This window comes from Leopardus geoffroyi, chromosome C1 (genome assembly GCF_018350155.1).
Source record: "Leopardus geoffroyi isolate Oge1 chromosome C1, O.geoffroyi_Oge1_pat1.0, whole genome shotgun sequence".
Taxonomy (NCBI): domain Eukaryota; kingdom Metazoa; phylum Chordata; class Mammalia; order Carnivora; family Felidae; genus Leopardus; species Leopardus geoffroyi.
Window position 1 is genome coordinate 183,445,461 of NC_059328.1, and position 12,636 is coordinate 183,458,096.

The following is a 12,636-nucleotide window of genomic DNA, read 5'->3' on the forward strand; positions in this document are numbered from 1 at the left end:
AGAGAGAGAGAGAGCGCGAGCAAGTGGGGGAGGGGCAGACACAATCTGAAGCAGGCTCCAGGCTCTGATCTGTCAGCACAGAGCCAGGCGAGGGGCTAAAACCCACAAACCGTGAGATCATGACCTAAGCCGAAGTCAGATGCTTAACCCAGACGCTTAACCGACTGAGCAACCCAGGCATCCCTACATTTTATTTAGAAAAGTGTTAACTTACAGTTTTTACCTCTGAAAGTAAAAAAAAAAAAAAAAAAAAAAAATTCATGTTATTCTCCGTTAAATATATTACCAGAGAAAATATTTCTAAAATTTATGTTAGCAAATCTCAAGTTTACTTAATACTTAGATGAATTCATAGAAGACCATACTCTAAAATGCCTATAGACACAAGTCTCTTTAGTATTTTTTTCCACTGGATATTAAAATTCTAAAGCCATAATTTACCTTAATTGTTGGCAGCAGTTCACCTTTCCATGATAAATCAATCCCTTGCCGGCTTTGAAATGAATATGAAAATATAATTAAAGAACAAATATATTAAAATACTATAATTTATAAATAAGCTTCAGAGGAAAAAGAAACCAGCTACAGACCTATCAGTGAAAGTTCTAACGAAGTTAAGTCCAGTAAATCTAATCCAATATACTCTTATCTATAAAGACTTTAGGGTACAAAAAAAAATGTTTTTCCTAGCAACTAACTATTTCAATGTTTGCAAATATTATTGGTGTTAATTTCCTTTCTTTTTCATTTTAAAATCAATACTACAATTTAGTATAGCAGCAAAATGAGTTTAATAATGTATGAAGCTATTCTAAAAAGTGCAGTGTATCGCTTCTCGGCCTTTTGGCTAAGATCAAGTGTAAAAAGCGCGGTGTGATTTGTATTATTTATACTGAGAAAAATGAACAATCAAGGTTCAAAAGACTTACCACATAGAAGTGCTGTTTATGCAGCCAAATATCCAACTATTTGTATCCTGTTGATTAATAACACAAAGCACATAAAATATTATAGAAAATAATTATATAAAATAGTCAGCTTTAACATTTTACTGTTATGTTATAGGGTTAGTAGGCACAATGGAAACATAAAATAGCAACTTTTTATTGAGAAACATTTCCAAGCAGTTGTCAAAAGTCATATAGGTCAAGGGTAGGCAAAGGCGTCTGATGTCAATAGATAGGTAAGCAAATAACCTAGAACAGCAGTGACCTCTGAACAGCATATTGCCTAAGTAATTCTAATTTTTGAACCAACACTTCCAGAGTTCAGAAACGTCCATACTTTAATCAGGTAGTTACACAGTAAGTAACCTACATTTTAAGTAAAAACAGAAGAATGATCACCTAGAGGTGGGCTTTTTTTTTTTTTTTTAATTTTTTTTAATGTTTATTTATTTTTGAGAGAGACAGTGACAAAATGCAAGTGGGATAGGGACAGAGAGAGAGGGAGACAGAATCCGAAGCAGGCTCCAGGCTCTGAGCTGTCAGCACAGAGCCCAACACGGGGCTTGAACTCACGAGCTGTGAGATCATGATCTGAGCCGAAGTCGGACGCTCAACTGACTGAGCCACCCAGGCGCCCCAAGGTGGACTTTTATAAAAATAGAAAAAAAAAAAAAAATCCAGAGCCAAGTAATTAAAAATAGCAATTATTCTAAGTATAGCTTGTTAGTTTATTGTTGGGTACTTATTTGATTATCATGCAAAACTTCTATGTAATTGAGAATGTGTTTGGGTTGAAGCACAACTGCAAGGGCTCAAAACAAAAGCTAGTTATTACTTTATCCGGGTAGCAGGGGAATGCTGCAGAGATGGTAGTGATAGTTTAACAATATTACGTTATTTATGTTCAGTGGCTTAAAAGCAGTAGGACTAAAAGACCAAAGGAAGTAGTAAGAGCAATGTTCCAAGATGTGATGATCCAACTACTGAAATCCTACACCAAGGTGTAAGAGGATAAAAAACACTGCTCAGATAGCTACATAAAATTTGCTTTAGTAAACAGAGAGGACAATGAAAAAGAAATCAATCCCTTCATTCAACCAGTATTTACAAAGTCCATTCTAGAACCATGGAATCATGCTAAGCCTCCAAGGAAAATGACAAATGAGACAGACACCATCTCTGCCCTCATGGGGCTTAAATAAAATTTCAAGACATTTTCCAAGAATACAGAAAAGAAAGCTGAAAGGAAACAAAAAACAATGTGGTATTTGTCTGCTCTCCACTGCAGGCAAAATACTTACCGAACTTCTGTATCATGTGCCTGTGTTTCCCAGAATAACGTAATATTAAAAAGGCAAAAAAAAAAAAAAAAAAAAAAAAAAAAAATCTGCATAGCTTAGACAAGAAAAGTCCAGCAAGCTCTAAAGATCCAACCCACTTTTGTAATGGGTTTTTGCAGGGAGCCTATCCTAAGATAACCCTTAATATGAAAGTTGCTAATATTCCACACTACACTTCAGTGTATAGTGAATTCTGACTTATTTATTAACAAATTGAAAAAGTATTATTCAAGCCCATCCTAAAACACCATGTTGATATAATCTATAAGGTGTCAAAAGAACAATTTCAGGTCATCTAGTAAGCATCCCTAACTCAACTAATTATAAAAATTATATTAAAAATCTTAGAAAAAGTCACTCAAAAAATGCCAACTAATTCCTAACGTATACAGAAAATGCTACTTGATCATAAAATTTATAGATCTAAAAAGAAATACATCTACAGTAAAAAAACAATGCTCTCAATAGCTGCTAAAACTGTTAGGTAAAAAATTGATTAGGAACTTTATAAAAGATATATCATGCTGATACCACCTAGTCCACTGATAAGTCTTTAGGTCACTAAAGTGGGACAACCAGATATTATAGATCTTCTAATAAGTACACAGTTCTACTTATAAAACATTCTTGGGGCGCCTGGGTGGCGCAGTCGGTTAAGTGTCCGACTTCGGCCAGGTCACGATCTCGCGGTCCGGGAGTTCGAGCCCCGCGTCAGGCTCTGGGCTGATGGCTCAGAGCCTGGAGCCTGTTTCCGATTCTGTGTCTCCCTCTCTCTCTGCCCCTACCCCGTTCATGCTCTGTCTCTCTCTGTCCCAAAAATAAATAAACATTGAAAAAAAAAATTAAAAAAAAAAAAAAAAAAAAAAAACATTCTTGCCACAAAAAATGATAATTAATCAAAAATCAAAGTTCTCACACAGAGCCTGCTTTGGATCCTCTGTCTCCCTCTCTCTACCATGCTCACGCTCTCTCTCTCAAAAATAAATACACATTGAAAAAAAATGATACCATAAGAATACAGTCAGCTAGGGGTACCTGGGTGGCTTAGTTGGTTGAGTGTCAGACTCTTGATTTCAGCTCATGATCTCATGGTTCTGGAGACTGAGCCCTTCAGTTGGGGGGGGGGGAGTCTCTCTCTTTCCCTCTCTCTGCCCCACCCCCACTTGGCTCTCTCAAAATAAATAAATAAACTTAAAAAAAAAGAATACAATCAGCTAAACCCAGAATATGGGAATTCTGTAGAACATATAACCCACTTTCTTAAATAAGTGGCGAGGGGGGGGAGTAAAGAGGGGCTGTTATAAAAGAGACTTAGGATCCATGAATCAAATGCAACATGTGTACTTTTTAGATTCTGATTCAAATAAACCAATGTAGAATTAACTGAATGAGAAGAAAATTCAACATGGACTGGGTATCACATGATATTAAGGCATTAATAATTAATTTTATTGGATGAAATAATGGTATTATAGTAACATGCACAATTCTTATCTGTTAGAAAAAAATATTGAAGTATTTAACAATGAAATGATAAAATGCCTAGAATTTGCTTTAAACATGGTTCAGTAAAAAAAATAAAAGTAAGGAAAATATAAACAAGAATGGCAGTGTTGTTAAAGCTATGTGATGATTATGTGAGATTTCATTATCATATTCTACTTTTATATGATTGAAAGAAAACTTCTATAATACAAATTGAAAATATTTTAAAAATTCACTACTATCCTAATTAATACCCATGGACCTTAATTACAGAAAAGAAATCCTCCAGTAAGTCAAATGGATAATTTGAACTTTGGCAAGGATTTTTCTCAATATAATACTAACACTGTAATTTGGAATTTAGTATTAAGTGAGTTTGGATATTTTAAGACAGCAGTCTAAGGGCTAGATTCTCCTAAGATAAACTGCCCATACAGATTTTAGGCTAAGAGATGCTAGTCTCTGTGAGAGATACAAAACTCTGGTCATCCCAACTAAAATTAGTGTTCATTAGCATCTAGCCCACAATGCTTGCCTGTAATCTTTTCTAAAGATTTTACAAAATATCAAATGGCAGTATTTACCAAGAAAGTGACACATGAGATTCTAGTTCTAAATAATACAAACAATCCAACAAAAGGGAGAAGAGGAAATAAATTATGAAAAATGCATAGACAAAGTAAAGAATCCTGGGAAATGAAAAAAAAAAAAAACTTTTTTCAAAAAAAGAGGGAAAAGAACCCAAATTGGGAAACAAGTTCCCGAAAGTATGCTGATAATTACTTAAATATTCCTAATATAACAAAGGCATGCTATAGCATTTAATATATTTTTTATAATGTCTAACATAGTAGGTACTCATTAAAAAGAAATAAGAAAAATAATCATTTTGTTAACTCTTTGTCTAGGTAACACTGTAACAAAGTTATTATTTTAGAAAATGTTTGGTATAGGGGCGCCTGGGTGGCTCAGTCGGTTGAGCGTCCGACTTCGGCTCAGGTCATGATCTCGCGGTCTGTGAGTTCGAGCCCCGCGTCAGGCTCCGGGCTGATGGCTCAGAGCCTGGAGCCTGCTTCCGATTCTGTGTCTCCCTCTCTCTCTGCCCCTCCCCCGTTCATGCTCTGTCTCTCTCTGTCTCAAAAATAAATAAATGTTAAAAAATATATATATATATAAAAAAAAAAAGAAAAAAAAAAAAGAAAATGTTTGGTATAAAAAACCCTGCAATTTTAGTGTGGTAGCCAATGGAAAAACAGTATTTACTTCATACAGAACAGCTTTGCTTAAATATATCTGTGAATTTTAAAATTAAAGGAGATTGAACTGAATTCCTTCATCCTAAATACAGTGAAAGTAAGTAAGAAAAACAATGTGAAAGACCTAAACTAGAACCAAGAGTATAATTTCGTAGTAAATTATCAAAGGAACAATGATTACTATTTTTTTTTTTAATTTTTTTTTTCAACGTTTATTTATTTTTGGGACAGAGAGAGACAGAGCATGAACGGGGTAGGGGCAGAGAGAGAGGGAGACACAGAATCGGAAACAGGCTCCAGGCTCTGAGCCATCAGCCCAGAGCCTGATGCGGGGCTCGAACTCACGGACCGCGAGATCGTGACCTGGCTGAAGTCGGACGCTTAACCGACTGCGCCACCCAGGCGCCCCAATGATTACTATTTTTTAATCAAAACTCCGTTCCAGACAAATATTTTTCAACTTATTAGATTTGATTAATAGCTCATAGCTAGAGGATATCTATTAGATATTAGTCAAATCTTTAAAAACCTAACTTTTTAAATTTACATAAAATGTGCCAATCATCTTACCAGCATGGTGCTCTGACAATATACATGAGTGTAGATTTTTCTATGATTTGCAAGAGGAAATGTAAAATATATCTTATCAGATTCCTAAAAAACAAAAAAGGGAAAACATAATAAAACTATTAAGAGAGTAGATAAATTCATCATTCAAATATCCAGATAAAGCAATGAGTAATTATTCTAGTTTTATCATTCTTGGTATTGTTAAGAACCAATATTCTAGGAGTGGGAAGATGTAAGACAGATATAAGACAGGGGTATCAAGTACCCCAGGAAATATTTTTCCTGGAAATATTGTTTGGGTTGAGGTTTTGGCCTTATGATCAAGATAAAATACATTTCTTAACTCTGTCCACTGAAAAGGCCTAGAAATGCTAACCCACTAGCCATAAACATCTCTAGTGCCCAAATTATGGTTTTTAGACACCAAATAATATTAAGAGCTCCTTAGAGAAAAAGCTGATTCAAAGTACGCGGCAGGAAATGTGCAAAATGAGCTCAAATATCTTCTCATACTAGATAGGGAATAAACTATCAAAGACAACTAAAGAAAAGCTTTACCAAAAAGATTCAGAAGCCTAACTTGAAATGCCTTCCACTGGTCAAAGACAGAACTACTTTAATAGTTTAGATGGAAGTGCAAACATGTTTGAAGTATGAGTTCATAATAATACTAGAAGAAAAAGTCCCCCAAACCATTTATGATTACTGATGGAGGAGGCTTGTGAGCCAACTAGCTATTCTGAAAACCAATAAATATAAGACCCAAAGATACAGGCAATTTTCATTTTTTCCTTTTGTGATTATGTTCCACTTCTGATAAATTTAGATGAGAAATTTCCCAATACAGTGCTCCACTTAATAAAGAAAAAATAATCAAATTAGAGTGCCACCATTTTTGCATCCCCCTAAATGAATTAATGACTCTAGGCATTCTTCATCAATAGCTGCTAACATCACAAAAAAAGAGTAGCCAAAACAAAAGCTGACTCTGATCAAGCAACTGAATCTGATCCACAAACTCAGTCACCAGAAGAGTAGACAAAGGAATATATAAATGGCATGCAATGAGGAATATAAGGGAATGCATATAAGGGAATGCAATCAGCAAAATCAAGACTGTGAAACTCCAGAGGACGAATGACTTGTTTTTTCAACAAATAAGCTGCAAGGAAAGAATGGGGTAGAGGAAGTATGAGAGATTAAAAGAGGAATAACAGACATATCAACAAATGACAATATGTGGACACTTGTACTCTCATTTAAACAAACTGAGAAACAAAAAATTTGACAATTATGATAAAAGTGGATAACTGTGGATATGGATAGTGGATAACACTAGATATCAAGGAATTTTCATTAAATTGTTTTAATGTGGGAAATGATATATAGTTATCTTTTTAAAAGAGTCTTTAACTTTTAAAGATAAATAGTAAAATGTTTTTGGAAAAAAAGTAAAAAAAAATCCATTGAAGGTATACTTACATTATAAGCCACATAGGTCCATTTGGACACTTTTACTGGAACCCACATAGATGTCCCTAAGGTAAAGGAAATTAATTTTGAAACATTAAACAATTTCTTTTACTGAATGCTCATGAAATATACTTCTTTTTTTGAACTACTTCTCAATTACAGCAGGATTTGAAAAACAGGGTTTCCTGAACAATGGCTATTTTAAAATAAAAAATCCAGTAAGATGTTATCTATATGCTCATTAGCAACTAGCATTCACATTAAGGAAAGCATCTTAAATCTATCTGGTGTCTTTAACTCTAAGAAAGTATCAATAAACAGGAAATAAATTATTTCATTTTCCAAACTGAGTATGACAGGTAATATGTTAACAGCAAAAGATACGCTGTTACACTAAAAGAAGACTGAAAAATGACTGATACTGAAAACCTAAGTAAAGATTAATTATTTTATGGGACTGTCAGGAGAATAGAGACATTTAACTCTATCTTTAAGTTTTTTCTACTTGTCATGTTATTTTCAGGACAAAATTTTTATCAGCCACATCTTATAAACTGTTTTTCTACTCTTCCCTTCCTTAACCAAGAACCTCATCAGAAACTATCACAGAAAAATTAATAAGATATAACAGAATTACAGTACCTAAAATACCAAAGTTTCAAAGACTTTGTCTGCTAATAATAAATTAACCTAAAAATAATAATCAAAACTTGATTTAAAATAAAAACATGTTATTACCACCAACCTGTTAAGTCAGAAATTATTGCTGGATTTTCCTCAAAGTGTTTTGCTGGATGTCTTATAAAGTGGTGATTCAAAACTGACAATTTCTTCTTGGGATTTTGAGTTATCTAGAAAGAAGGATACATTCTGCATCTTTTTGTATCCATTGTGATAGTTCAATAAAACTTTGCTTCAAATAATAACAATAAGAACCAAGAGTTATTTACTCTGGGTCAGGCACTGTTCTAAGTACTTAATATGTTATTAACTCATTTAAGCATAGCAAGAGCTCTAGGAGATAATAACCTTTACATTTGCATTTTTACAAAGAAACCAAAAGCAGGCAGAAATTAAGGAACTTGCCCAAGGTCACATTCCTATTCAGAGTCTGGGTCAGGATTCAAACCCAGGCAGTCTGGCTCCAGAACCCATGACATTAATCATTATGCAACAGTACCTCTTAAGTAACAGTTAAGAATAAAATATACAAAGGTGTATAGAGTCAGATGAGAACTTAAGAGATCCACCCTACTAGTGATTCCAACACACTGATTCCAAACTCAGGCCAGTGCCAATCCCACAACAAATAATTCACTGGTCATTAGAGAAAATATGAATTGCCAACTGCACTTCCTTAGAAACTACTTTCCTCTACTTTGTCCTACTTACTTTCATTGTGTCTAAATTACCTTTCTTTCATGAAATGAAAATGAGAGAAAATAGGATTTTTTTTATTGCCTGTTTTAAAATACCATAGCACAGTAAATATCTACAACTTTATACCAGTTTCTCCCTTAAAGAAAAAAAAAAAGTACTGGGTATAAAATCCATTTAGAATCTACCACTATTTAATTCTCTAATTTAAGCACTGAGGCTCTGACAGGTAAGCGATTTTCTCAGTAACATAGTGAGAGGATGAAAAAGAAACGACAGTGAGGACCCATGTCTAGTAAATCTTTTCAATCCCTTAGGAAGTCACCTTTTGCTTGAACATTTATTTCTAACTTGCTCTTGTGGAAGCTAGTACAACCCGATTTCAACAATTCTTATGGAGAATGGTCTGCCAAATCTGACTCCTTGTTACTTTGCTATATGAAGTTAGAGGCCAGCCCTTCAAGAAACTGAAGACCAATAAAACATTTTACAGATTAAACAATTTCAAAAAAAAAAAAACAACACATCAACTATTTTTCACAGAATATTTCAAACCCTCGCCACCCTGACTGCCTTCCCTGGATAAACTCAAGTTTGTTAATGTCCTCCTTATGATACAATATATAAAATAGAATATAGTTCTTCAGATATCATATAACTACAGTAGAGGACACTGAAATTTTATCTTCATTGATGCAAACTCAAGACTTTAATCAACGCAATCTAATATAAAACTAATTCTGACTTTTTTTTTTTAAGCAGCCACATCTGTTTGCAAACATTAAAAGTAATAGGTCTTTTTGCCAAAAATTTTAGTTAAGACAGGACTCTCCCATCCTTACTTACTCTGGGGAATCCACCCATTCATAAGTTTTTAGCTATGTCTTTTATTTTTTTTTAATTTTTTTAATGTTTATTTATTTTTGAGAGAGAGAGACAGAGAGAGACAGGGCGTGAGTCGGGGAGGGGCAGAGACAGAGGGAGACACAGAATACAAAGCAGGCTCCAGGCTCTGAGCTGTCAGCACAGAGCCCAACATGGGGCTCGAACTCCCAGACTGTGAGATCATGGCTTGAGCTGAATTAGGATGCTTAACCGACTGAGCCACCCAAGCGCACCTGAGCTAGGTCTTTTATGATAACCATCAGAAATTATTCTCTAATTCTGATTTCTTCGTACCACATGTTTGGGACTAAAGAAAGGCAGCAATCATATCCTAACTTTTTAATTGTCTAATATTTAGTCCAGTCTATTATATATAGTGAGTTTGTGAAATAGAACTCAGTTTCAAATTTTGATTCTTAGCAATATTAGTTATCAAAAATTTCTCATTTGTCTCTTAAAAATGTGTCTGTAAAATACTTATCTATCCAGAATTATAACATATTACATACTAGTATTAAAATTTTCTCATCTCAGGACTTAATGGAAAACAAGATTTATTACACTTAGTTTTATGCAGTGTGTCAACTATACTTCAATTAAAAAATAGATCTATGCACAATTTTTAAGGATTAAACCTGTCTATTATTGTTCTTCATGGGCTGAAATGGTTTTTTCCCTAAGACTACCAAATGTCATTCCAAATACAACCTGGTCTTGCAATTTCAAGGGATTCTATTATTATATCTAGTTGCACTCTCTCAAACAAACTAAGAGACACTGACCATAGTTAAGACTCACAATTAAAACAAGGTTGAAAACTAAAAAATGTTTACATTCCATGACCAATTCAGTGTTAATACTATAAAGCTGATTTACTTTAATAAATATACTAACTTGAATATGGTATTTTGTGGCTTAAAATGTAGTAAAACACAACAATCTGGGTCTCCCTTTTTGGGGGGGGTCCCTCTTTTATTGCATTCTTCAGGAGAGAGGTAAGCATCTCATCTACTAGTAGTTCTGCAGCTTTCTGAAGGGTTAAGGAAAAAACACAAACGCTACCCCCCCACTGCCAACAGAGAAAGCAAAAGAGCAAAGTTCTAACACAATAAGGAAAGCATTACCTAGAGATCTATTGATAAAGAGCCACACATACTAGTCTCTCAAAGAATTGGAGCCTTCAAGAGAAAGAATCCAAAAATATCTGAGCTGAATACTTTGTCATAATGAAGAAAACTACCTAATACACAAGGAACTTCTTCTCCAAAAGGAGAAGCCACAACCATAGTTCTCAAAACATGTTTCTATAAAACAGTGAAAGACTCCAAGATGACCTGAGGTTAAAAAAAGAGCTGCTTAAGATGAAAAACAGCAGTATGTTCCCAATTCACAGAAAAATACGTAAGTTCATTCCCTGAATTTTGCTGGAATCCTTGGTGCCCACCACTATGTATCTGCTGGCAGACAAGAAAGAGATGAAAGAGCAATACTATAAAGGGCACTAGGACTTCCAGGTGTCCTGATAATTGAACAACTTGGCAAATCACTAGCCTAGAGAGTTTATAAGTGAAATCTCATTACAGAAAAGATTCAACTTCTAGAAGTACATAATTTAAGTTTTGGCCAGAGTGGGTTATTCAATGAATTCAGTGATAGGAATAACTTTTCTTATCAGAAAGGTAAAGATGCTTTTTAAAAAAAATTTAAACAAAAAAAAATTTAAACAAAAATGTCTAGTAAGATAGATCATGAAGTCTACAACATATTACTAAGAAAAAAAAGATAACCTTGTAGTAAGTATTTTCCTTAAAGTTAAAAGGATATATATCAAATTTTAAATGAGTAAAGGTGAAGAATTAGGGGGAAGATTTAAAGTATCCTTTCACTTTTTCATTTTCACTGCATTCAATTAATTATTCATAGTGATCAAAGTATTATCAGATACAAATAAAGATATTTCTATTTTGAAACTAATTAGTTATATAACATAAGGCATCTACTTTTATGAAAGTAAAAAAAAAATGTATTAAATCCTTCCCTGCTGTAACAAAAGCTTTTACTTTACTTAATATTTAATTTTAAAAATACATACTTGTTTAGTATCAGCATCAATAAGATCAAAGAATGCTCGAATTGTAGTCAATTGCAATTGCTTACACCTGAAGAATAAAGTTACAAATGAAATGTTCTTTAAAAGTATACTTTTGATACAAACATGCACAATTCTATTATTTAATGAAATATCTGGGTTTCCTTTACTGCTCTAAACTCTAAAAGTATTTAACAAATCATTATTATTAAGTATATATCTTAAAGTTGAAACATAAAAATAAAGCAAATTAAATCTTCCTGGATGTTTGACAATGGAACTATCAGGGTCCTTCTGTTTTCCCTGAGTCTCCTTGTCTACCCCAGCTATAGACAATATCTGCCCCATCTTTCTATGCCTAAACTGTTGTGCTTCTTTCAGACACCATAGACTACACAGCCAGAGGAAAGTGAAAAAAGAATCTTTAAGCCAAATCATATAGAGAGAAGATAACTAGGGTCTACATATTTCTTACTCGTAATCTATTTATATAAAGGATAAATCTAACTCCTACTTGGCTTTCCATGTACTATTCTAGAATAGTCACTGCTACATTAATCAAGTTCCTGAGTTTGGTGACTGGCCAAGAGCTCAGAGGTCTTATCGCAAATACCTTTAATTTTGCTAAACTATGACAAACTCGAAAATTTTGATATTTGAGTCTAGCTTGAGACTGATGCTATTGGTTCTTCAAGAAATGATTTTACAGGCTGCCAAAGGAACCTTGGTCATACTGAGACAAAAACCAAGGTTAGAGTTCTAGGTACTTTAGTCAATCTTTCTCCCATATCATTATTTGTGGATAAAGTTCTAATCAATGCACTGATGAGAAAAAAGGAGCACCACAAATCACCAAAATAAGTTATATTAACTTACCACACAATGGAGAGGTGGTCTGTTGAGACCCAGGTCTTAGGCACTGCTGAACTCTAAAAGGACAGGGAAAAAAAATCCAACTTAAGAAAAGCACATTTGTTATTCTCCAAAAGGTTTGAAATTCCCAGAAGCTAATATTTAGAAACACGTAACATTAGTTTCACTACTTTATGATGCATACATATTTAAATGATGCATTATTATAAAAGGTGATCCAAAAATATTAAGGTAGTCCCTGCATAAAATCATTGTCATTACTCCTTAGTCAAGCTTAAATTACCCTTTAAAAATTATTTAAGTATCCACAGATTCCTTACTGAAGTTTAATGTCTAACTCT

The 12,636-nt window shown here is 33.8% G+C and overlaps 1 protein-coding gene across 3 annotated transcripts in view; it reads right to left on the reverse strand.

Annotated features, from left to right (window-relative positions):
- Positions 1-12,636, reverse strand: part of PGAP1 (post-GPI attachment to proteins inositol deacylase 1) — a 96,952-nt gene that overhangs the window by 49,287 nt on the left and 35,029 nt on the right. For all 3 annotated transcript variants that reach the window (XM_045480603.1, XM_045480601.1, XM_045480602.1), the window contains exons 6-12: positions 12,299-12,351; positions 11,426-11,492; positions 7,817-7,922; positions 7,081-7,136; positions 5,599-5,682; positions 930-976; positions 442-493 (exon numbers count right to left, since the gene is read on the reverse strand). In XM_045480603.1, coding sequence (XP_045336559.1) covers positions 442-493; positions 930-976; positions 5,599-5,682; positions 7,081-7,136; positions 7,817-7,922; positions 11,426-11,492; positions 12,299-12,351 — 465 coding nt within the window. The remainder of the gene's footprint in view (positions 1-441; positions 494-929; positions 977-5,598; positions 5,683-7,080; positions 7,137-7,816; positions 7,923-11,425; positions 11,493-12,298; positions 12,352-12,636) is intronic.